Consider the following 27,187-nt stretch of genomic DNA (forward strand, 5'->3'; position numbering starts at 1 on the left):
CCTCCCTCGGGCATGGATGTGTGTGTTGTCCATAGCGTAAGTTAGTTTAAGTTAGATTAAGTAGTGTGTAGGCTTAGGTACCAATGACCACAGCAGTTTGGTCCCATAAGACCTTACCACAAATTTCCAATTTCCAAAGAAATAGGAGTAAAGCTGACTGCGGAATGAATCTACTGCCACCAACGTACATTTAGCGTCAGGATCACGAAGATAACAGGGCTCGTGAGCAGGCACATAGACAGTCCCTCGCTTGCGGGTGGAATAGGAAAGGAAATGACTGCAAGTGGTTTAAATACTCTCTAGGGCCTCGCCCCATACGATGGCTTGCGGAGTGCGTATCTAGATGTATATTCGAACCGGTGTGCGATAGCGAACTCGACTAAGAAAGCGGGTGATATAATAATAATAATAATAATAATAATATCAAGCTAAAACTAAACAAAGGTCGCTACACTACGCATACATTGATTACCAAAAAGCTTTTGATAGTGTACCCCACTCATGGTTACTACAAATATTGGAAATATACAAAGTAGATCCTAAATTGATTCAGTTCCTAAACATAGTAATGAAAAATTGGAAAACCACACTTAATATCCAAACAAATTCAAATAATATCACATCACAGCCAATACAGATTAAGCTTGGAATATACCAAGGAGACTCATTAAGTCCTTTCTGGTTCTGCCTTGCTCTGAACCCACTATCCAACATGCTAAATAATACAAATTATGTATACAATATTACTGGAACATACCCACACAGAATCACACATCTGCTATACATGGATGATCTAAAACTACTGGCAGCAACAAATCAACAACTCAACTAATTACTAAAGATAACAGAAGTATTCAGCAATGATATAAATATGGCTTTCGGAACAGACAAATGTAAGAAAAATAGCATAGTCAAGGGAAAACACACTAAACAAGAAGATTACATATTGGATAACCACAGCGACTGCATAGAAGCGATGGAAAAAACAGATGCCTATAAATATCTAGGATACAGACACAAAATAGGAATAGATAATACAAATATTAAAGAAGAACTAAAAGAAAAATATAGACAAAGACTAACAAAAATACTGAAAACAGAATTGACAGCAAGAAACAAGACAAAAGCTGTAAATACTTATGCTATACCAATATTGACCTACTCATTTGGAGTAGTGAAATGGAGTAACACAGACCTAGAAGCACTCAATACACTTACGCGATCACAATGCCACAAATATAGAATACATCACATACATTCAGCAACTGAAAGATTCACATTAAGCAGAAAGGAAGCAGGAAGGGGATTTATCGACATAAAAAACCTACATTATGGACAGGTAGATAATTTAAGAAAATTCTTTATAGAACGAGCAGAAACTAGCAAAATACACAAAGTAATCACTCATATAAATACATCGGCTACACCACTGCAATTTCATAACCACTTCTACAACCCTTTAGATCACATAACATCAACAGATACGAAGAAAGTAAATTGGAAAAAGAAAACACTACATGGCAAGCACCCGTATCATCTAACACAGCCACACATCGATCAAGACGCATCCAACACATGGCTAAGAAAAGGCAATATATACAGTGAGACGGAAAGATTCATGCTTGCAATACAGGATCAAACAATAAACACCAGATATTACAGCAAGCATATTATTAAAGATCCCAATACCACAACAGATAAATGCAGACTTTGCAAACAACAAATAGAAACAGTAGATCACATCACAAGTGGATGTACAATACTAGCAAATACAGAATACCCCAGAAGACACGACAATGTAGCAAAAATAATACATCAACAGCTTGCCTTACAACATAAACTTATAAAACAACATGTTCCCACATACAAGTATGCACCACAAAATGTACTGGAGAACGATGAATAAAAATTATACTGGAACAGAACCATTATAACAGATAAAACAACACCACATAATAAACCTGACATCATAGTCACCAATAAAAAGAAGAAATTAACACAACTAATCGAAATATCCATACCCAATACAACAAATATACAAAAGAAAACAGGAGAAAAAATTGAAAAATACATCCAACTGGCTGAGGAAGTCAAGGACATGTGGCATCAGGATAAAGTTCACATTATACCAATTATACTATCAACTACAGGAGTCATACCACACAATATCCACCAGTACATCAATGCAATACAGCTACATCCAAACTTATATATACAACTACAGAAATCTGTAATTATTGACACTTGTTCAATTACCCGAAAGTTCCTAAATGCAATGTAACATATATCGTACAGTTAAAAGGAAGTCACGCTTGATCAAGGTCCGCGTCACCTTCCATTTTTAACCAGACGTAACGTCTGAGACAAGAAAGAAATAATAATAATAATAATAATAATAATAATAATAATAAAAAACGAAAAAGGTTAGGTAAAATCTCACAACAAGAAGCAATAGAGCAATTAGATGAAAAGAAGCAAAAATTACAAGCTTTGGCGAAACGACTTAGAAGATACAAAAAAAGTGAAAATAGAAGGAAACAAAACCAAACATTCAACACAAACCAAAAGAAATTTTACCAAACAATAGATAACACACACATAAAAATAGACAATCCACCAAACATAAGAGACATGGAACACTTCTGGAGCAGCATATGGTCAAACCCGGTACAACATAACAGGCATGCACGGTGGATACAAGCAGAAACAGATACATACAAGATGATACCACAAATGCCTGAAGTGATAATTTTGCAACATGAAGTCACCCGAGCAATTAATTCTACGCACAATTGGAAAGCCCCTGGAAATGATAAAATAGCAAATTTCTGGCTAAAGAAGTTCACCTCAACACATTCACATCTAACTAAATTATTTAACAGTTACATTGCAGACCCATACATATTCCCTGATACACTTACACATGGAATAACTTATCTGAAACCTAAAGATCAAGCAGACACAGCAAACCCAGCTAAATATCGCTCCATAACATGCCTACCAACAATCTACAAAATATTAACTTCAGTCATTACACAGAAATTAATGACACATACAACACAGAACAAAATTATAAATGAAGAACAAAAAGGCTGCTGCAAAGGAGCACGAGGATGTAAAGAGCAACTGATAATAGATGCAGAGGTGACATATCAAGCTAAAACTAAACAAAGGTCTCTACACTACGCATACATTGATTACCAAAAAGCTTTTGATAGTGTACCCCACTCATGGTTACTACAAATATTGGAAATATACAAAGTAGATCCTAAATTGATACAGTTCCTAAACATAGTAATGAAAAACTGGAAAACCACACTTAATATCCAAACAAATTCAGATAATATCACATCACAGCCAATACAGATTAAGCGTGGAATATACCAAGGAGACTCATTAAGTCCTTTCTGGTTCTGCCTTGCTCTGAACCCACTATCCAGCATGCTAAATAATACAAATTATGGATACAATATTACTGGAACATACCCACACAAAATCACACATTTGCTATACATGGATGATCTAAAACTACTGGCAGCAACAAATCAACAACTCAACCAATTACTAAAGATAACGGAAGTATTCAGCAATGATATAAGTATGGCGTTTGGAACAGACAAATGTAAGAAAAATAGCATAGTCAAGGGAAAACACACTAAACAAGAAGATTACATATTGGTTAACCACAGCGACTGCATAGAAGCGATGGAAAAAACAGATGTCTATAAATATCTAGGATACAGACAAAAAATAGGAATAGATAATACAAAGATTAAAGAAGAACTAAAAGAAAAATATAGACAAAGACTAACAAAAATACTGAAAACAGAATTGACAGCAAGAAACAAGACAAAAGCTATAAATACTTATGCCATACCAATATTGACCTACTCATTTGGAGTAGTGAAATGGAGTAACACAGACCTAGAAGCACTCAATACACTTACACGATCACAATGCCACAAATATAGAATACATCACATACATTCAGCAACAGAAAGATTCACATAAAGCAGAAAGGAAGGAGGAAGGGGATTTATCGACATAAAAAACCTACACTATGGACAGGTAGACAATTTAAGAAAATTCTTTCTAGAACGAGCAGAAACTAGCAAAATACACAAGGCAATCACTCATATAAATACATCGGCTACACCACTGCAACTTCATAACCACTTCTACAACCCTTTAGATCACATAACATCAACAAATACGAAGAAAGTAAATTGGAAAAAGAAAACACTACATGGCAAGCACCCGTATCATCTAACACAGCCACACATCGATCAAGACGCATCCAACACATGGCTAAGAAAAGGCAATATATACAGTGAGACAGAAGGATTCATGATTGCAATACAGGATCAAACAATAAACACCAGGTATTACAGCAAGCATATTATTAAAGATCCCAATACCACAACAGATAAATGCAGACTTTGTAAACAACAAATAGAAACAGTAGATCACATCACAAGCGGATGTACAATACTAGCAAATACAGAATACCCCAGAAGACATGACAATGTCGCAAAAATAATACATCAACAGCTTGCCTTACAACATAAACTTATAAAACAACACGTTCCTACATACAAGTATGCACCACAAAATGTACTGGAGAATGATGAATACAAATTATACTGGAACAGAACCATTATAACAGATAAAACAACGCCACATAACAAACCTGACATCATACTCACCAATAAAAAGAAGAAATTAACACAATTAATCGAAATATCCATACCCAATACAACAAATATACAAAAGAAAACAGGAGAAAAAATTGAAAAATACATCCAACTGGCTGAGGAAGTCAAAGACATGTGGCATCAGGATAAAGTTGACATCATACCAATTATACTATCAACTACAGGAGTCATACCACACAATATCCACCAATACATCAATGCAATACAGCTACATCCAAACATATATATACAATTACAGAAATCCGTAATTATTGATACATGTTCAATTACCCGAAAGTTCCTAAATGCAATATAACATGTACCGTACAGCAAAAAGGAAGTGACGCTTGATGAAGGTCCGCGTCACTCCATTCTTAACCAGACTTCTAAAAAGTCTGAGAAAGTAAAGAAATAATAATAATAATAATAATAATAAATCAGGACTTATGAAGGAAGAACTATGAACAAGTAATAACAAATATAGCTTATGACTGTTGTGATATACTCGTGAACGACTATTTACGTGAAATCAGGCTGCTCAATAACCCATACCAAAAGATGCACAGTGGAAGTGTTCATAACTTCACTGGCAGATACACAGAGCCGTTAAGATACCAGATACCTGCAGCCCCAACAAAAAATGCAGCCATGCGTCTAACAAATGAAATTACATTCTAATATTCTCTCGGTCAACAAACGTACGTACTGTCGTGTCCTGCCATAGGTGGGAGAGGCAGAAAAGGGGTTACTGGTCAGTCTGCGCTCCCGAGCGGTACAGAGCAGAAGGTAGAAGGACAATTGACAGTTAAGGCACTTGATTGTTTTCTTCTATCTGAGCCAACACTGGTACAGGCATTTACTAAAAATGCAGGGGGTGAGACTTGTTAGGGAACTCGTTGTGGAGACTCTTGGACAAACAGGGTTTTGAAATAGTTGTTTATTCCAGACGGGACTAACTAATACACTGGAAGCTCGTTTTAGGATTAGAAAAAAAGCATGAATAACACTGTTACAACAGGAGCCAGTGCAGAAGTCCCAGGAGTGGATGCTAACCACAGCAGCAAAAACTAGCAGCATCTTAAGGCAACAAATTAGTTGCAGTACAAAACATACTGAATGTGACACTGTTCACTGAGGCACTCCAAGTGAGAGAGCAGACTTACGCGGAACTGGACCGAGGCTGGAGTCGACGGACGCGGATTCGGCGCCCATATCGTCTGACTGAGAACTCCGCCAAAATGTGTAATCTAGGGGTTTTAAGGAGTTGCGTGGGGGCACTGTTTTTCCCAATTAAAGCCACCCAGCCAGTCCCGCAGGTCTCTTGCAGGCGCCTGCCAACCACCGTTTAGTTAGGTCCCCTCTCTGCTCCTAAGGCAGGGATGTTAATGCAGATGCAGTAAGTCCGTATTTGGTATCAACATTGTTCAGCTGAAAGCTAAACGTAACTGCTCTGCCAAATAAGGTTTGCAGTATTATTGTTAGTCAACAGTTTTTTGGCGATTTCGCTCTCTTTCTAACCCTTGTGAGCCTACTGACGTTGCTGTTCTCAGGGCTGGTATCAAGCTGGCTTTATACGCTAGTACGTGCCTGTTTATTACGAAGTTCTATGGTGGCAACCTACCACAGCGTCTAGACGACATATCAAGTTACATGTTAAGTCCTTGCAGAGAAACTAGCGCCCTGGGGCCGCGTCTGGGGGCGTCTGCATTTTCGCAAGGCTCTCCCCTAACGGTGTACTTCATGTAACAATATCTCTCCTAGTTTCGTCTGCCCTCAGCATCGTCTCTGCTTCCGCGCCTTGGAGCGCCTGTCCTCCTTTCTCACAGCTTCAAGATAACACTACAGTAGCAAGGAATAATCAATATATTACAGTATGCATACACAAAAAATTGCTCTGAGCACTGAGACTCAACTTCTGAGGTCATTAGTCCCCTAGAACTTAGAACTAGTTAAACTTAACTAACCTAAGGACATCACACACGTCCGTGCCCGAGGCAGGATTCGAACCTGCGACCGTAGCGGTCTCGCGGTTCCAGACTACAGCGCCTGCAACCGCACGGCCACTTCGGCCGGCATGCATACACAAATGTTGCAGTTAACGAGCCTATTACCGTGTCCTTGCAGTAAGGAAAGGGATTGTGGCGCTTAGTTGAGATTGCAATCCCATGAAATGTAGACATTAGTGACAAATCTGCTCAGAATATGCCTAAATACGGAATTGAGCCGTATGTAGCAGCTGAAAACTGAAATCACACTTGTCAGAATTTGTGCTATGGAGTCAATATCACACATTCACAAGGGAGCTCTGTCACAAATTGCTGGATGCAGTAAAAATACAGAGATACAGGACAGTATTTGTAGAACTGTTCACACCTGGTGAAAAGTGTGAAATCACATAAAAGAAAATGGAGCTATTGATTACGAAACTGGAAAAACCATGGAGTGTACCTCAAACCCCCAAACTAAAATCATTCGTTGTGAAAATAAAGAAAATTCTTCTACCATAACAGCAATAATAACTGATACTTCTACTACTACTACTACTACTACTACTACAATACCAGTAATAACAGTAATAATAATAGCAAGTTGTTGCATTTGTTGTGAATTGGTGAGGCGTAGACTCGAATATTACACTTTATGGATGCAATCTTTCCCGCCCTGAACTTATAGAGTGAAAATGCTATTAGATGAGTGTGTTACTAGTGAAGATAGCAAACTTAACATTCTTACTGAATAAGTTCCTACTGTGCAAACGCCGAAAGCCATTACACACAGTCGTTCCTGGCGATATTAGCCTGCCCTGAATTTTTTTACGCCACAGATACGGAAATAGACGAATTCCTCTACCAGTGTATGAAGAAACGTCAAATCTCACAAAGATTGATTGTAGTTATACAGTTGTTTACGGAGACATGGTCTACTGATTGCGGCCGGACCATCGAACTTACGTGGAAGTAACTAGTGAGGCCCTTAATGCACAGAGCTCTTCCAAAACTCCTGCGCCAAATGTCTAGAATGAGCAACTGAACGCCCGCATCTCGTGGTCGTGCGGTGGCGTTTTCGCTTCCCACGCCCGGGTTCCCGGGTTCGATTCCCGACGGGGTCAGGAATTTTCTCTGCCTCGTGATGGCTGGGTGTTCTGTGCTGTCCTTAGGTTAGTTAGGTTTAAGTAGTTCTAAGTTCTAGGGGACTGATGACCATAGATGTTAAGTCCCATAGTGCTCAGAGCCATTTGAACCATTTTTGAGCAACTGAACAGCGGTAAGAAGGCCATCAACAGTGTGACAGTAATAGTCGACCTAAATGTACAGAGCTTTTCCAGAACTCCACCGCCCAAGTTCTACAATGAACAGCTGAATCACGGTGAAAATGCCGTTAACAGTGCAACAGCCGTAGTCTGCTACCTTTGGTTGAGAGGGTCACCGTGGCCTAGTAAGAAATTAAATATTCAATACGTGTGTGGCGGCAAAGTAAAATATTTGACAAATAAATTCTGGACAACAGCACTTGAGTACTCTCAACATAATACCTTTCGTGCACGATACAGGAACCACCATGCAAGACAAGTCCCGTGGCGCTAGACGTGAAAGTATTCTCTCATTTTAATTACGGATAGCTAATAAAAGATTACTAGTCAAGTGACGGATAATGGTAATGTTTTCTATTAGAGGTAAATGAAGGAATTCTTTACTTACCGTGGTAGTATAGGTCGGTAGCAGATCAGCGTCTTCTCGTGTTGTGGATACGCATTTGGTGAGTGAATCTCTTTTCTGATTGAAAACTCGCAAGCCTCTCGCATCATTTCTTCACGCCTACTTGGGTGACAGTGACATCTCCAAACGACAGATCTGCTTGTCCACAACTGACTTCCTCGCTTCTCGATGGCTTCACGACGACTACTCGCCCTCTGTGATCTCTAGGTTGACAACCCTTCGCTTTTTTTGTCCTGCTATATGGCTTCGTGAATGATTCTCCCTCAACTCGGTATCCCATCACCAGTATTTGTCATTCCTTGAATTCTGTCACACGTGTTAACGGAACGCGATACCCTTCTGCATGCAGATGTTAATCATAACACAGCTGTTCGCAGTTCTTAGGATTTACGGACGGCCGCGCGGGATCAGCCGAGCGGTCTCAGGCGCTGCAGTCATGTCGAGTCCTCCATCGGGCATGGGTGTGTGTGTTTGTCCTTAGGATAATTTAGGCTAAGTAGTGTGTAAGCTTAAGGACTGATGACCTTAGCAGTTAAGTCCCATAAGATTTCACACACAACTGAACATTTACGGAGACGGACCAGTTTTTATCTATTTCCATATGGCTTAGTGCTGTCTTCCAATCGTTCACTGCGTGTTCGGTCACGTGAAGCATCGGTTGATCATTGGTGTAAGATCAGGGACTTAGAGCCCAGTCTTACGTTGTACCAGACAATTTACATTATAAAAAGAAGATAAACGTAGTATTGCGTAACGATTTTGGCAATATGTAAGAGTATGTAATCGATTTACAAGTTCCAACAGAAAAATGCAAAAGACAAGATACAACATTTTTCTGGCCACGCTTTAGTTATTGTCGTCTTATCGTTTCTTTTGTAAAGAACAGTTGACGAACTTAGTTTATTTTAAAATGCTGTTAGGAATACTGAAAGCGTCTGTATTTAAATGATTCTCTTCAAGATTGTGTTAACTAAGGTCTGTGACACAACAGTCACGGTGCTTTGGAAATCTTTGTTTGCCATTTAAACTTTAAAGAATTATAATATTGTGTGTTACGTGTTAGTTGTGATTTGTTATGTAATTGTTTTGAAAACATTTCAATGGGTATAAGCACCGCCATACAGTCCTATACAATTGCGTGTTATTATTACTGCTGCCTTAGTGACCATTTATTTGCAAGTCAGGCCAGTTTGTTATGCTTCGGTGAAACTATGCGTGAAAATAAGAATACGTTTATTTAGCCTACTCACGTCTCGTGGCAGTCTTTCTCTTCCAGAGAATGTCTCTGTTAAACACTGTTTCACTGGAGGCCACACAAGATGTTTACAAACATTCAACCGTCGCACAATCTTGTTTATGTTATGTGTGCCACGAGCACTTGAATGCAAGGGCGGGATTCTGGTGAACTGCGTTGTTACAAGTTGATCGGTGAGAGGGGAGGGTAACAGTGAGAGAGACGTGTTTTTGATGTGCTTATACACATTGCTGTGTGCTCATTTTTAACGTTCTTGCTTTCAGCTAGCGTCTTTTCTACGTAAGAATGTCATTCTGTTGCGTATTTTCGGCTTAGGTTTTTGCGTTGTTTCAGAATGCGTACATCTGTTTCCGTAAAGCTCTCGTACATTATGTGTTCCTTATGCTTAAGTGCGTACAATTTCGTCCTGTTTAGTGAAATTGGCCAGTCTTCCTGTTGAGTTGGTATATTCCTACATCGCTAAATACACAAATCAAAAAAGTTTTGAATCGCCCCGGTTCCCAGAACTCCTGAACATAGACGCTGACTGTGGATATTGTATGACAGAGACAGTCCGTTTGACTAAAACCGCCAAAAGACCTAAACAATCATGCCTGAGCAGCGCCTATTTGACGGAGGGGGTCCGACAGCCGATCAGTTCCAGCCATTCCACCAGGAAGGAGGTACATGGCTCGTGTTGTCTGTAGTTCAACCATGCCTAGACGGTCAATACCGCAGTGTGATCGCGTCTGCATTGTTACTTTGTGCTAGGAAGGGCTCTCAACAAGGGAAGTGTCCAGGCGTCTCAGAGTGAACCAAAGCGATGTTGTTCGCACATGGAGGAGCTACTACTGCAGTGGATGACCGTTACCTACGGATTATGGCTCGGAGGAACCCTGACACCAACGACACCGTGTTGAATAATGCTTTTCGTGCAGCGACAGGACGTAGTGTTACGACTCAAACTCTGCGCAATAGGCTGCATGATGCGCAACTTCACTTCCGACGTCTATGGCGAGGTCCATCTTTGCAACCACGACACCATGCAGCGTGGTACAGATGGACCCAACAACATGCCGAGTGGACCGCTCAGGACTGGCATCACGTTCTCCTCACCGATGAGTGTCGCATATGCCTTCAACCAGACAGTCGTTGGAGACGTGTTTCGAGGCAACCCGGTCAGGCTGAAAGCTTTAGACACACTGTCCAGAGAGTGCAGCAAGGTGGAGGTTCCCTGCTGTACGATACGTGAATGCCATCCTCCGACCGATAGTGCAACCATATAGGCAGAATACTGGCGAAGCATTCGTCTTCGTGGACGACAATTCACGCTCCCATCGTGCACATCTTGTGAATGACTTCCTTCAGGATAACGACATCAAAAAATGGTTCAAATGGCTCTGAGGACTATGATTCAAATGGTTCAAATGGCTCTGAGCACTATGGGACTTAACGTCTCTGGTCATCAGTCCCCTAGAACTTAGAACTACTTAAACCTAACTAACCGAAGGACATCACACACATCCATGCCCGAGGCAGGATTCGAACCTGCGACCGTAGCGGTAGCGCGGTTCCAGACTGTAGCGCCTAGAACCGCTCGGCCACCCCAGCCAGCGATAACGACATCGCTCGACTAGAGTGTCCAGCATCTTCTCCAGACATGAACCCTATCGAACAGGCCTGGGATCGATTGAAAAGAGCTGTTTATGGACGGCGTGACCCACCAACCATTCTGAGGGATCTACTCCAAATCGCCGTTGAGGAGAGGGACAATACGGACCAACAGTGCCTTGATGAACTTATGGATAGTATACCACGACGAATACGGGCATGTATCAATGCAAGAGGACGTGCTAATGGGTATTAGAGGTACCGGAGTGTACAGCAATCTGGACCACCTCGTTTGAAGGTGTCGCTGTGTGGTGGTACAACATGCAATGTGAGGTTTCCATGAGCAATAAAAATGGCGGAAATTATGTTTATGTTGATCTTTATTCCAATTTGCTGTTCAGGTTCCGAAACTCTCGGAACCGAGCTGATGCAAAACTTTTTCTGATGTGTGTATATCTAAGGTTATTCCGCTTATTCTTAGTATTTTCTTTGCTGTGTTCTGTTGTCTGTTCTACAGGCTGTTGGGATTCTTTGTTTATTCATTATGTTTCCCATTCTACTTTATTATTATGTGGTAGTGAGTACCCTTATTTCTGCTTCTCTGATGTCATGTGATCTATTGAGTTATTTGTATGCTACTTCTATAAATTTTCTTGTTCTGTATCTGGATGATTGCGTGATAACTTTTATTTTTATTTTGAGGTTTAGCTTGTTGATGGTATCTGTTTATATCCATTCAAAATAGCAATTTTTTAAATTATCTTGAGTTCCAGTGTGTAATTTTGAGGTTTGTGTGGTGTTCTGTTTATCCCATGAAGCGTGTGTATGAGTCAGGAATATTATGTACCAGTATACCCCAGATTCTTTAAGGAATCTAGATCATTTTATAAAACAGCTTCCAACATGTGATTACTTTAGAAACGAGTTAATTTATTTCATATTCGATATTAAGCATATAAGCGAGAAAAAGTTAAGAAAAGCTTTGAAATTATGCTTCAAATTTTTTGGAACTCGCGAAGTTCTCCCATTATGAAATACTGAATGAATATAGTCAAGATACATTGCGCTCCATTTTAAGCAAAAGCATGTTTTTCACGCATCTTAATGTTTATGATGTCATATCTCCAGAATTATGTGTCATACATTCATTGACGTATGTGAATGTTGTCTGTAGACTGCATGGAATAAACTCGGTAACAAAGTAATAATAAATTGAAACATCATGTCTTATGTTGAAGTTTTACTGTTTGAACAGCAAAAATGTAGTAAGCTATTTAATCATTTTGTGGGAGGTGACGGCGAGAAACTTTTTTTGAAAATGTTTAAAATTATGTGTAAAGCTTGTTGAAAGTCGCTAAGTTCCCTCCATCTGAAATACTGGATGAACAATGTGTGTGTATTTGCGCGCCGTCAGTTACACTGCTTCATAGCAAACACACAGTTCCTAACTGTAATACTTATGTTATTGTGTCAGACGGAAGATTATACTTCTTAATAAGTAGCTTATGGCAGCATTTAAAATTTTAAAATCCGGTCAATAATAACGCAAAATACTGAAGTTGAAATTTTCGTTGCCTCTCGAAGGTTTATGCTGTGGATGACAGCTAGTGGTAGTACTTTTTCTGTATATGGAGAACTCATGTTGATCATTGTTTCTCATTACTGTGAGAACAAGAAAAACTGAGATTATTTTTTCTTCTGTTTCCTTGGTAAAGTGTATATGGGGAATGAACTGTGTTGATATTGTTGTATATCTGTTCTGTCTGGCTCTGTATTTCACCTACGAGACAAATTATGTTATCTACATTTCGATACCAGCATACTGATTTATATGCCTTTTATCGCACAATGACATGGTCCAGGGAAAGTTGACCTCTGTCTCACTGATTGGAGATCTCTCCAGATGCAAATAAAATATTCAGCTGAAAGTGAAGTAAATTTTTTTCTGTGTTTAACCTTAGGATAGTTTCGGTATCAAATATTTGCATATCTGAGGCCCTCTTGTGTTGTTTCAGTTTCTTTTCTACGATATTTATGGATTTTCCTGTGGATATACGAGAGTAAATTGATGTGACGTCGAAAGACAGAAGTGTTGCTGTTGTAGCGGTATAAATAACTTTGATTTTCTTCATTAGGTCTCCTGTGTTTGTAAAGCTTTTGTTTGTTAGTATTTGATAATCCATGAAAATTGTTTGTGATTTAATGGTGTTGCATATAAATCATATTTCGTTAGACTGTTGGGAAACAGCTTGGAGCTGTCCGTTCATAAATATTATAATTAGCTTCAAGGTTTTGCGGTCTGGCACTGAGACATAGTTGAGGGTTGCCTCCATAGAGTTGGTAATTACATTAAGTGTGTCATATATCCTTCATTGCCTACCTAGTTAGTTCAGTACTCTAAGACATGAAGGTATTTGCGAGGTCCTCACACACACATGGATACTGGTAGGAACGGTGTGCTTGTTTTGTTCTCTGCGACTTGGTAAAGTCCGTTCAACAAGTTATCTCCTTTCCCTTCCCGGAGTAAACGGATGCTTCATGCTACTAGCTACTACCGGCACGATTCAGATTCACCCCTCGTAAGTGGTTTTACTTATAAGCAATACTATGACCACTTTACGTATGTTTCATGTTATTTCTGTTTCAGTGTCTACTGTGTTTACAGCAAATATTGAACTTGTAATTTTTTTAACGTTCCTTATTACGATGATAATAACGTGTTTCGCTCATTAGGCAGGTCCGTCACAGTTCAACATACTGCAGGCCTCCCAGTTTCCCGCCATACCATATAGCTGCATACGATACATTTATCCTGATGACGTCAGTTAACATTTTTTCTTCGTCTTCCTTCTCTGGTTCTCTTCCTAGTCACCATTCCCTTAGCCTATATTTCATTATATTGTCTCATCTCATCCAGTGCACTAACAAGTTCCTTTTCCTCCTCTTAACTGTTTGCTGTGTTTATCGTTCATCCTCTGTAATGCAAACGTAATCCTTATTTTATTTCCATATTTCACACCTTCAGTTCTTTTCTATATCCGCAGGTCAAATGTCTCTAAGCATTTCCATGCAGTGTCCATGTTTTGGCAACATACAGGGCAATACTTCATACAAAACTCTCGTCTAATCTTTTTCTTAACTGATCTGATGGAACTGAATTTTCTTTGAGGCATATGAGTCTGTTTCATTTTCGATAATGACAGAATGTGAAGAAATGTATCAAACTTCGTGCTGCAGCCAGTAATCGAACTGAGGTCGCCTGCTTACTAGGCAGATATGCTAGCCATTACACCACCAGAGCAGTATAACAAACACATGTGCACAGACTACCCTAGTCCAATGCCCTCCATAGCACAAACTTCATTTCACTCCCTCAGCCTATTTTTCGTTCTTAAAGAGGCAATATTGACTATTTAAGAAGGGGAAAATGTTCTGAAGGAGTGAATTGAAGTTCAAGCCCAGGCCATGGCACAAATTTTTATTCATTTCTTCAGCTTCTATCATTATCGAAAATTTTTCTTAATTGTTTATTTAATCGACCACAGATAATAGTACGCCCAATAATAACATCTGAAGTTATCAACTTCTTCCACTAACTAATAACAAATTTCCACTTTTACCTTTCTTGGCCGCCTTCTGAAAATCATTGCCTAAGTCCTCTTGACATTTATCTTCATTCCATATTCCTCAGATCTGGTGTTCAGTCCTTTCAACATATCTTTAATGTTAACTAGCTTTTCATTTTCACTCTGTATTTAAATGCCATCAGCAAATCTTATATATCTAATTATCCTTCTTCTTATTCTCATTCCAGTCTCTTGTTAGAAACAGTTTTATATAAATCATCTAAATAGACTAGGTGAATGACAACAGCCTTGTCTAACCCCTGTCCCAGTTTTAGTTGCTTCTGACAGCTCATATCCTGTTATTACTTTTACTTTTTGTATGATAACTAAGTTGTTCATTAGCCTCCTTTCCTTTAAGTTAATTCCATCTATATCGATATTATTTACTAGAGTTACAAAGTTACCATAGGCTACCGTAGACTATCCTAAGTAAGCGTAGGCTATGGTGCTTTTCCTAGTAGCTTTGCTCAGTTAAGACCGTTGCGTGTACGTCAGGTGCGTTGCGTACGTATTGGACGTTACCTCATTTCGATCGCTTTGTTTGCGTATAGCGACCAGTTTCTTACTAGATTCCCCTAGAAACAGTAAGGGGTGAGCCGCGTAGAAATAGTGTGGATATAAAAAGGGCCACGTAACTTACAGAACATATTGGTTCTACTTAGTTACCCTTCTGTCTGTTACTTAAAAATACACTATAGTTAGCTAAACTGAAATTTTGGATGTTTAATTCAGGTTTTATTGAAAAATTGTTGATTTTTATCGTGAAATAGAGAGATGGCGTATTGAAAATAAAAAAAAATTATATATTTATCTTATAGCGCTGGAAAAAGCAATTTCTTCAAATAAAAGGTAATTTTTTTTTAAATTTCAAAAGAAAAACATATCAAACATCGCTTCAATATTACGTCGACTTATATAAAACATGTTTGTTATTCATAAACGACTTTCGCTGTTATCAATAATAATAGGAAACTCTCGCCTTTGATCATTATGGAGAACGTTCTATTGACAATAACACTAAGTATATAGACTTTTTTTTTATTTGTGCGTGTAAACTGGACTTGTTTCAAAAGTAATTGCTGTGGTTACATGAAAGTGTAGAATCAACTAATTTTTATTACTTATAATGGGCTATTTATATTCAGTAAAGATATAAAATACACAATGGACTAACAATGAACAATATGTGGTTTTAATTATATTGAAAACAAACATACAAATAAACAAAGAGAAGTCGGTGGCTCAGTTTCCCTCTCACACATTCATTTATGTTTCTTTCGCTAACGATGCTGCCAATACCACCATAATCAAATGGTTCAAATGGCTCTGAGCACTATGGGACTTAACTTCTAATGTCGTCAGTCCCCTAGAACTTAGAACTACTTAAACCTAACTAACCTAAGGACATTACACACACCTTTGCCTGAGGCAGGATCCGAACCTGCGACCGTAGCGGTCGCGCGGTTCCAGGCTGTAGCGCCCAGAACCACGCGGCCACCCCGGCCGGCACTACCATAATCCAACCATTTATTACGTTATTTATGTACTGTACCGAACTACCGAATCGTAGTTTTGGCAGAGCGCAGCCGCATTATATGATGGCTTTGTGTTTCAGGACCGAGAGTTCGTGGAGATGGAGGTGCCGTACAACGGGCAGCCGAAGCGGCCGGGGTCGCCGTCGCCGCTGGCGAGCCCGGCGCACTCCGCCGCCAGCCACCCCGGGCTGCTGCACGCGTGCTGCGGCCGCTGCTGCGGCCAGCGGTATCAGGTAGCAAACTTTCCCCCGCGCTCCCTTCCCCGCTTGCAGGTACAGCTACTACCTCCAAAAGACTAGGAGCGAGTGCTTTCTCAGATAAACGATGCAGTCATTGTCCCAGACGGCAAGAAGTGCAGGAAACTTCCCAGTCTAGCGTCGGAATGGAAGTGGAGTAATTCGGGTGGTTCGTGGTGTGTTAGCTACAACTGCGAGGGAACTCTACCGTGGCTGGTAACTGAGTTAGCTGTTGGACATCACACATCTCATGTCGGGCGGGGAGATGACTCAGGAAGAACTGCGTGAAATTCCGCCTTTATCCAGTCTGTAGGCCGTGTTTCGTGAGTGATGGAAGTATTGTGCAGAATGAAGCGGCCCCTCGTGAGGCATTACCCCGAACTGCAAACATGTAATAAATTTACGTCAGAAATCCGTGTTAGGAAATGGAAATAAATTTTAAATTTTTTGTGGGGGTCCATAGCCTCAACTTATTTTGAGAATGAAAATATGGTCCAGGTAGGCTGTATTCTTTTTATTATCTATGTGACTAGCCATTTTCAACCTTTGATCATTTAAAGCACGTATCTTAAGCTTCCAACTTAATTTTATATTATAATACTAGGGTTGGATAAAAAGTTGTGGCAACACTGCCGTAACATAAAGGATGTGTATCCAATGGCATACGCATTGTCTGCAGCTGATAGCAGGTAAGTGCAATGACCGGCAACGGCTGTGTCTGAGTCACCTGCAGAGAGTACTGTCTGAATGTGCGGGAGGCCAATCCAAGCGCCCTAACAGTATGTTTAGGAAACACGAACAACACACACGGATAAAGATTGAAGTAGAACGCAGTCGGAGCGCATATATAGGGAAAAAATCCTGTACTGTACAGCTACACTATTGACGACAAACAGCTGGAGACAGCGTCTGCCGTAAAATATCTAGGCGTAACTATCCAGAGGGACATTAAGTGGAATGACCACACAAAAAAGCATATACCAGACTCAGATTCATCGGAAGAATCTTAAGGAAATTTAATTTATCCACGAAAGAAGTAGCCTATGAGGCGCTTGTTCGCCCGCTCCTTGAATATTGTTCATCTATCTGGGATCCCTATCAGGTAGGACTGATAAGAGGAGATCGAGAAGATCCAACGAAGAGCGACGTGTCTTGTCAGGGGATCGTTTATCTGGCGAAACAGCGTTACGGAGATGCTAAACAAACTCCATTGGCAGACGTTACAAGAGAGGCGTTGTGCATCACGGAAAGATTTCCTACTGAAATTTCGGGACAGCACTTTTCAGGACGAGTCGGACAATATATTACTTCCCCCACACATACAACTCGCATATTGACCACGAGGAGAAAATTTAGAAATTAGTCAATACTGAGTCATTCTTCCCACGCACTATTCGCGAGTGGAACAGTTTTGGAGGGATCAGATAGTGGTACCGAAATTACCCTCCGCCACACACTATTGGCTGACTACCGGAGTATGATGTAGATGTAGATATAGATACCATCTGTGTAGAGGAAGGTGATCGAGATGCCGGATGATTGTGCTGAGAGCATGTAATATGGTGAACGACTGTCTATTAAGTCTGGTTCGAATTATAACAAGGTTTCCACTACTTTTTATCCAGCCTATGTACTCGCTGGTACAAGTGGACAGGAAAGCATCTTACTTCTGTGCAGCAGAAATAAGATATTATCCTGTTCACACGTACCAGCGATATATTATAATGTAAAATGAAGCTGGAAGCTTAAGATACGTGGTTGAAAACGACGAAGGTTAACATTGGCCAATCGCATAGATGTTAAAAAGAATAAAGCCTACTTGAACCAAGTTTTCATTCTCAAAATGGAAATAAACAATTGTAGTACGTTTGACTACGAATACACTTTTGAAACATGCATATTTTCATAAACTAGTTTTCGAGCCTGTTCAGGCTTATCTTCAGACTGTGCGTGCACAAGTTATATGATTACTTTCGTAGCGTAATGGTGTATACTGACTTTGTGAGGAGAAGATAGGACGAACTTCCATTTAACTCCGTAAAAGACAGTCAAATGGCACGCTGTGTAGAAAATAAATTTCTGTAATGTAGATATTTAACTATAGTACTACTAATACTGCAGCAATAACTACAGGACTTCGTTTTCTGACACAGCTTACCATATAACTATCACTCATGGCGATAAATTAAAGTATGTCGTATCGTCTTGTCAGAGAGCCAGTACCCAACACCTCGCTATGAAAATACCTGTGTAATAAAGATGCCCCATTTGAAAATGAGCCTGAGAAGGCTCTAAGCTGTTTCAAAAGTGTCTGATGATAGTTATCTGTAGTTATACAGGGTGTTCGGAAATTCTCATTACAAACAGCTAGGACTTGTGGAGGGGAGTGGGTATGTATTATTTTGAATTGGAACCCATCTCCGGAAACGTGTCAATTCCGTGCTACAACCATTTGAAAATATGTTGGTAACGCGACTATTTTTATAAGTAATTGATTAGGTGTGACCCAGCAAATTACTTGTTATACGATTTCACTTGGGTAATTGTGGCTAAAAGGGTATGCAATGGACTCAAAAGTTGTGGAGAACGATTTTGATAAAGACGAAGAGTAGCCCATCCATTACGTGAGTTTCGCCATTCAGAAGGATCATGTAAATGTACTCTGCAAACGTATATTCAACCATGTTACTATAACATTCATAGACACGCGAATGAGGCTCCAATCAGGTCAGAGAGGTACGCAGACGTCAACTGACATCAGCCGAACAGACGTAACCACCGCCCACCATGACTACCCTGTTCCCTGTTGCATTTCTACCTAGAAAAGATGTTTTCACCGGCTGTAACACAGAAACGGTACGTTTCCGGATATGGGTTCGTATTCAAAATATTATGTACTCCCCCCCTTCTACTAGTCCCAGAAGTTTGTAACGGGAATTTCCGAGCACCTTGTATTTAATTAACGCAGACTGGCGTGTTCCACAACATGAATATCGGATAAACTTCACTGAAAACATGTTACAGTGTTTCCAGTTATGTTTTGACAGAACATTTTGACAACAATTTAATGAATAAGCGAAAAGTTGTGAAAGTTTTCTAAGTTTACTTCATGGTTCTACTTACAAGAGAAGTGCTTGACTTCGAACGCTCAGAACCGCACGAAAATATGCTCAGAATATAAGTAACTCATCCCAAAAAAAACAGTCGCATGTGCCATTAGCATGCAACACTGCGCGTATTACCATATGAGACATTTGAATCATCGTCTATTCATGGCCTAAGAAAGGAACTTGGTGACGCGAAGAAATAATGCATTGGTATAATAGGACAAAAACTCACATATTTCAGTATTGTGACTTATTCCTACATTTCCCTCTGCTTGTAAAAATTACACTGTCTGAACAACGAACCTTTTCTCTTGACCTGGCAATGCTGCACAGCTATTCCATCTTCAAAGTACTGGTGCGGAATTTCAATGAAGTGGTCAAACCAAAATGTAACGGAACAATATTCACATCTGACAGAAGCTACATTTTCACATTCAACATCAATTCTGCATTCAAGCAGTGCAATAACAAACGTCACACCAATTTCATTTCAAAGGATGATATTATTATACCAATGCCATAAGCTCCCGTTTGCCTAACATATTATAACATGTGCTGGTACTTTGGTGCAGAAAATTGGTTGCATAGCACAGAGTGAAGTCTAGTGATATTTTGAGTTAGGTTGTAACGTAGCTTGTCAAGACTGATAAAACTCTCAGATGACTCACTTCAAAGTGGTTTTTCATATTTTAATCATCAATCATACTTCTCATGTAGAGCTTATATTGCTTAAACAAGTGCACGTCAAGAGAAGTGCACTATACTGTTGTCTTCCACGTGTTTTTGGTCCTATTATACCGATTTATGTTTCTTCGTGTTACGAAAGTTCCTCTCTTACGCCTTGAGAAGGTGATAATTCAAATGATCCTCGTGGGAAGACGCGCAGATTTGCATGCGAATCGTTCGTACCACTCTTTTAGGGAAGAGTGATTTATACTCTAAGTACACTTTCGTGCGGTTGTGAGCATTAGAGATTACGCACTTTCCTTGTTAGCTTAAACAGTAAGTGAGGAAGTAAGGCTTGTTTAGCATGTTTTCTCTTAGTGAGTTTTCATTTGATTTTCAGCAACACGCTGTTTTTGTTGACATTATACATGATTTACTTCATCTTTTATACATAATATAATTTCATCATTGAGATTCAAAGGCAGAAACAATGCTCCATTTGTACTAGTGGTAACAGTGCGAAGTTTCATACTGTAGTTCCGTTGTTGTATTATACCCTACCGACATACAGTTATTAAAAATTACCATTTTGTGTGAAGTCAAATGAATTGGAGGCACATCCAAGGCCTTCTTCAGGAGATAATACCTAAAACAAGCTCGTTATCAACCTATTCAAAGATATGCATGTTAAGTCGTTTGTAGTTAGAGAAACCATTGGTCGCATGTTTTAGTGTTTGCCGTTATTTGATTATGAACGTAGGAGTCTTGTCATTATTAGAAATTTGAGCAGAGTTTTATAGAGATACTTTGGCTGTAGGGAGTAAAACATAATAGTAACGTACTATAATTTTCTTCTAAAATGAACTTGTTCTGGATGTTTTTGTTTTTTAAGTGGCTTTAAGCAGCTATCAGCAACCAATTATCGTGTTGTGTTGCGAACATTAAGTATCAATTTAAGTTTTATTTAGAGTATATTATTATCAAAGCAGGTTTTAAACACACAGCTTTCAGAAGTGACCTTACTTAAAATTACTAAACTATAACAGATAGGTTTAACGAAAACTTGGTCACAACACAGAAGAATAATTGTAAAATATTTATACAGCGAGAGAAGGGCAACAGCACAGTTCAGTTATTAAATTTGAAATAAACTGGACGAACTGAAAGTAATTTCATTCACATGTGTTGTCATAGGTTCGTTAGTTCATATTAATTGATGTTCGCTGAATCTTTACAGTCTCTTCTTACTGTTCGCTTCATTACTAACAATTTGGTTTTATAATGTTCTCCATTTTTTTCACATTCATTCTAATGGTGAGTATTTTAGTGTTCATTGGTAATAGTTACAATAATGACATACCTGTTGAAATAGTATTTACCTCACTGATAGTCATTATAATTTTAATATTTATTTGTGTGCTTATTTTACATCCAACGTTATTTTTCCTTTGTTTTCCGCATTTATTAATGCAAGGCAGTTACTCCTAAAATCTATCTTTCAACTATCATTATTACATTAAGGAATGTGACCCACCTCTGTAGTTACTTTATTGCACTGTTTGTACCTAAAGTGTCACTCTTAGCCAAATATTCAGTCACTCAAAGTGGTCCATGAATTTCTCCAAGAAATCCATTAGACCACGGCATAATAGCCCAGATAATTTTTTAAATACGACATTCCCCTTCCTGAGAGTTATGTTCTACAATTGAAGTGTTATTTCTTTGTCTTTCATTCATTATTTCTCATTTGCGTGCAATAACTACTTTCCCGGTGATGGACCTACAGATGTTTTATGGTCTTCGTGTAATTTCATCTGTTTCTAAATTCTGTCACTGTGCCCCAGTTCTTCGCGCATATCACATGACCTCACATAAAGGTGTAAGCTGACGCTACTGCGATCAACTCCTTCTTCCCTATGCCTGAAACAATCAGGTACCTCCCGTTCCTTGGAATGCGTTATTCTGGAAACGGCATCTCGGTAGCTCCACCCTTATCTTCGTAAACGACCTTCTTAGGCAGATTACGACAGCAGAACACTCAGCACTCACCACAGCATACGCAAATGTCCAATCTCTCACTTTTCATCCAACGTCTTCTTATCAACGTTTGGAAATCTAAATTTCCACCGCATACTGCTGTCTGGAAGTTGGATCAAGCCGACTATACCGTTTCAGTCGGTAAACACTGATGGGTGTGACCTGTTACTACAGATTAAACAGACCAAGAGTAGCACACTCCAACTTAATACTGCGCTCTTAGTTCATAACGCTTGTGACAACCTACATGAGAATGTATTCATAGACATTAAGCCTCCCCGTACAGTTGCCTACTTTGTATTATGTGACCAGTGCGGCGAATATAAAACTGTATTGTTAACATTGGAACCCAAATACGAACATGTTTCGATAAATGTGGCATGAATATAATCGACTGTAATAATCGGCTATTTTCAGGAAACCTTAACTGGAAGTCTCGTCACTGGAAATGTATTACTACTTACACTCGCACCACAGCACAACACACCAAACCGGAACTCAACTATTTCTTGTTCTGCGGCAAAGATGAAGAGACCGGAATCGGCGCCAGATATCAGCATCAACGCAGAACTTTAATAAGCTAATTTTGCTAATGGAAGCCTTTAGCATTTCTTGGCAAATTATGTCGACAAGCTCTTATCGGATGAGTTGTCGCAGTAGTTAGCACACAGGCCTCATATGCTGGAGAACGGCGTTTAAATTCCTGTCCCAGCTATCCATATTTACATTTTCCGTTGTTTCCCTAATCTCTTCATTGCATTTGAAACATAGAATAGAAAATATAACAGCGGCTGTAAGTAGAATCATCGAAACTTTCTAAAAACGTTTCAAAATGGTCAACAAAATAAGACTTTAGCAGAACCCTACTCTATCGCACACAATCCACACAGCATATCAAAGACTCATTAATTCATATCTGCAGTTATTAAACTTCATCTGTTTACGGGGAGGCATATGTCATATCATAGATTACAAAAACAAAAAAGGTCTTTTTTCACGGTGATCAAAACAAGAATGGATCTGGGCATGCTATCATTCATCATCGATTATTCTGACGTCCCACGTCTAGATCCACAAGTGAAAGATTGATTACGCGTTCAAGTCACGTGTGTGATAAACTACCGCCATATCCCATGAAAATTATGTTACCCTCCCCCACAAGGACACGTACACTGCAGAGGTTTCATTACCACTGATTTAATTTGCTTTATCGAATTTTTCTTAAACACAACCCCAAGATATGCCCTCAACTAAAGCATTTGCACGTTAAAGCATTCACGAGACACCAGATCCTTACATTATAAATTGCTGCTAATCCTACCAAAGGTGCTTGTGCCAAATCTTTCTGTGTTGCAAGCAATCACCTACAGAATGAGTTACATCCCAACAGTGGGGGAGCTACACAATTCCCGGTTTCTAAAATGAACTAATGGCTGACCTCATGCAATAATAGTAGCTCCCCCTTTGCATCACAGTGAGTCCACACGCGCTAGACATGTAGCCACGGCACTGCACCCAAGGTCTAGCGCACGGGTGAATTCTTTCCTCCTCTACTTTTTTTTATGTTTCTCTACGCCAATTTTCGCTTTTAATCATAGCTCGTGTAACATGAGATTGTTATTACAATAAAAAGAATTATTATGCTTTGATTTATTTTAATTATTTTTCGCTGCAGAAATGTAAAACGTCTGATCAGCTCAAGACAGAGACTGAATGCCTAGCCTGGCTAGGAGAAACAAACTATTAAAGTTATAAGTATCGCGGAGCACGATTAACGCAAATGAAGCGCTGTTTCTGCATTTTAAGTGATATGATGAAATTAAATTATGAATGACAGTTCGGGAAGGGTATGCACAACCTGAGTAAAACAAACATCTGGTACAGCTTATTTACACTCATGTTCAGGAAAAACCGAACACATTGAACAACTAGAGATAGGACGTTCGTACTCACGGGACATGTACATTAGTATGTTCTGTAGAAATGATTAGCATTTCAATCACCTCTGTTCAGCATGTGTCCTGTTGCTTAGTAGGCACAAGGTCCACCATGAACCATGATAACTTGTCCCTGCGTGATGGCACTGACGCGTATAAGGCGCGAATGCCGTCCTTTGGTATAGCTATCCATGCTGCATTCACCTGCTCCCACATGTGGTGGGTTGCACTGGGTCACAGCGCTCCACCGGACGTTTCGCCATACCCCACACATTTTCGATTAGCAACAAGTCTGGTGATCTGGCGGGCCAAGGCAGAAGACTAACATCCGGTGACACCCAGAAGGCACGTGATCGTGCAGCAGTATGTGCTTGTGCATTGTCTTGCTGAAAACTGGCGTTTGGGGTGTTGTTCACAAAGGGTATGGCTACGGGTCGCAGCATATCATTCACGTAGGGCACATAGGCCACAGTGCCCTGGAGATGCACCAGTTGTGGTTTGTGATTGTGCTCAATAGCACCCCACACCAGAAGGCCTTGAGCTGGCACTGTATGTCTTGTCCGATTACATTCACTGTTGTGCCAATCCCCCTGTCTGCACCGAACCAGAATGCGGCCATCATTTTCAAACAATTAGAATCTGGACTCGTCGGAAAAGACTATCTGGTGCTATTCTTGCCCCCAGTGACGACGTTCCATACACCACTGCCGTCTAGCATGTTTCTGCAGATTCGTCAAAGGTAGTCGGAGAAGTGGACTGTGCGCTCGTAACCCATGTCGTAATAAACGGAGACGGACTGTCACCCCTGATAGTGTACGATGTGTTACACTGTTCCACTGTCGCGCCAGAGCTTAGGAGGACGCAGATCTGTCCTGCAAGCCATTCGGATGAGGTGTCGACCTTCTCGGGGGGTGCTCTGTGTGGTGCGACCTGACCCATCTCGCCGTGTTCTACGGCCTTCCATGAACAATTCTACACACATCCGTTGCACTGCCGAAACACTTCATCCCACACTAGCAGCAATTTCTCAGATGGATGCATCACTTTCTCGCATGCCAATAATGCACCCTCCTTCAAACTCACTAATTTGGCGGTACGGTTCGCACATACGTATGCTCACTGATCCATTATCTTCGGTTTCTAGCGACAACGAGAGCCGCAGGCACATTTTACCGATAGGTCATATTCTGCCTCGATATCGATGTTGACCTTGAACCTGTGGGCCGACATGGTTCAAATGCTAATCATTTCTGCAGAACATAGTGATGTACATGTCCGATGAATATGAACTTCCTATCTCTAGTTGTTCAAGGTGTTCTGTATTTTCTGAACATGAATGTATATTGAAAGCTCACATAGACATTAAGAACAGTTTGTACGGGCCTTAATTTAGCTTAATATGCCGCAGCAGTCCTGCGTTTCTCGTCCCAAAGTGTCCACTGAAATGGCGACCGATAAAGAGTGAGAGAGACGATCGGCATAACCTTTTCCTGATATTTTCGTGCAGTGAAATACCGAACATTAATTTTAACAGGGAACACTACCGAAAATACTAAAATATTTTCTGACATAAACATGCTCATCTTAACCGAAATGTAGACGCTTACACCACGTCAGTCAATAGTATTTGTCTATGCATATAACACGACGTCCAGTAGTCACTAGGAAATACTTATTCAGTTCGAATGCCACATTATTAGTGCTGAGAGATAAACACGTTTGACCAGGAGTTAATCATCCAATAAGGAACATGCTACAGAGATATACAGTGGAATAATGTCGACAGCCTCTTAATATCGGCACTGACAGAACTGCACGAACGATTTCGCTAATTTACTACTGCCAGGATTCACTTTACGCCCAAATCTTAGTAAACTCACTGTGTGTGACACTCGGTACATGAGTACCAGCACAGCACAGCACAGCAGTGCTGTAGAGCTGTTTCGTGTTAGAAACAGCCAGTCGAGACAATTACGTGAATTAGAAGGGACCAATAAATTCGAGAATTTCGTGGAAAAATCTTCGTAGGAGTTGCATGAGCCCAACGTAGATAGCTTCACTACTGTGAACGTGAAACATCACGAAAGCTCGAAACCCATTCATCACTCTGCTAAGCTTAAGAAATTAATTGGAAAAATTGCCAAAATCTGTATCGTCTTCTATAAATAAACAGACAGACATGGTTGTCAAGTATTGGAGAGGGTTTCCATTGCATGTCAGATCCAGAGAAGAGCGAGAGATGATGTGCTGGCAGGTGATAGGACTTCGTTTTCACGGATGTGCTGCTTCCGAGAAAACGCGAGTGACGAGAACAAAAGCTCGGTTTATATGTGAATACCCTTATCTTTTTTCCATTATGTGTAAGCAGATATTTCGTGTTATTACGTGACTGGTCGTTTATTACCTGTTTGGTCTCTGCAATGGTTTTCTGGATATGGTAGGTTTGCTGTATTAGGGCAAGGTTTTTGTAGTTATTATTTACTCTGATTGATAAAAATACTGGCTAAGGTTATTAATTATAAAATCATGTATTTTAAAAGATATACTCTGATGCAAGATTTAAAAACATATCTTGGCACAGATATGTGGATGATGTTGTTTGCCTGATAGATGAGCCAACTGAAATAATAAATGAACTTCACTAAGATATCAACAAGGTACATTCATATCACATATTTCACACTTGAGAAAGAAGAGCAAATAAATTTTCCTGGCAGAACAATGATAAAGGAAAATGGTAAACATTCTTCCAACATCTACAGAAAACCAACAGCCACAGGCACACTAA

At 39.9% G+C, this 27,187-nt stretch overlaps 1 protein-coding gene across 1 annotated transcript in view; it reads left to right on the forward strand.

Moving 5' to 3' along the window:
- The window catches only part of LOC126249395 (potassium voltage-gated channel protein Shal), an 839,759-nt gene extending 823,044 nt beyond the window's left edge, over positions 1 to 16,715 (forward strand). The window contains exon 4 of the mRNA XM_049951047.1: positions 16,497 to 16,715. Coding sequence (XP_049807004.1) covers positions 16,497 to 16,715 — 219 coding nt within the window. The remainder of the gene's footprint in view (positions 1 to 16,496) is intronic.
- The last annotated feature ends 10,472 nt before the right edge of the window (positions 16,716 to 27,187 follow it).

Source organism: Schistocerca nitens, chromosome 3, assembly GCF_023898315.1.
Source record: "Schistocerca nitens isolate TAMUIC-IGC-003100 chromosome 3, iqSchNite1.1, whole genome shotgun sequence".
Lineage (NCBI taxonomy): Eukaryota > Metazoa > Arthropoda > Insecta > Orthoptera > Acrididae > Schistocerca > Schistocerca nitens.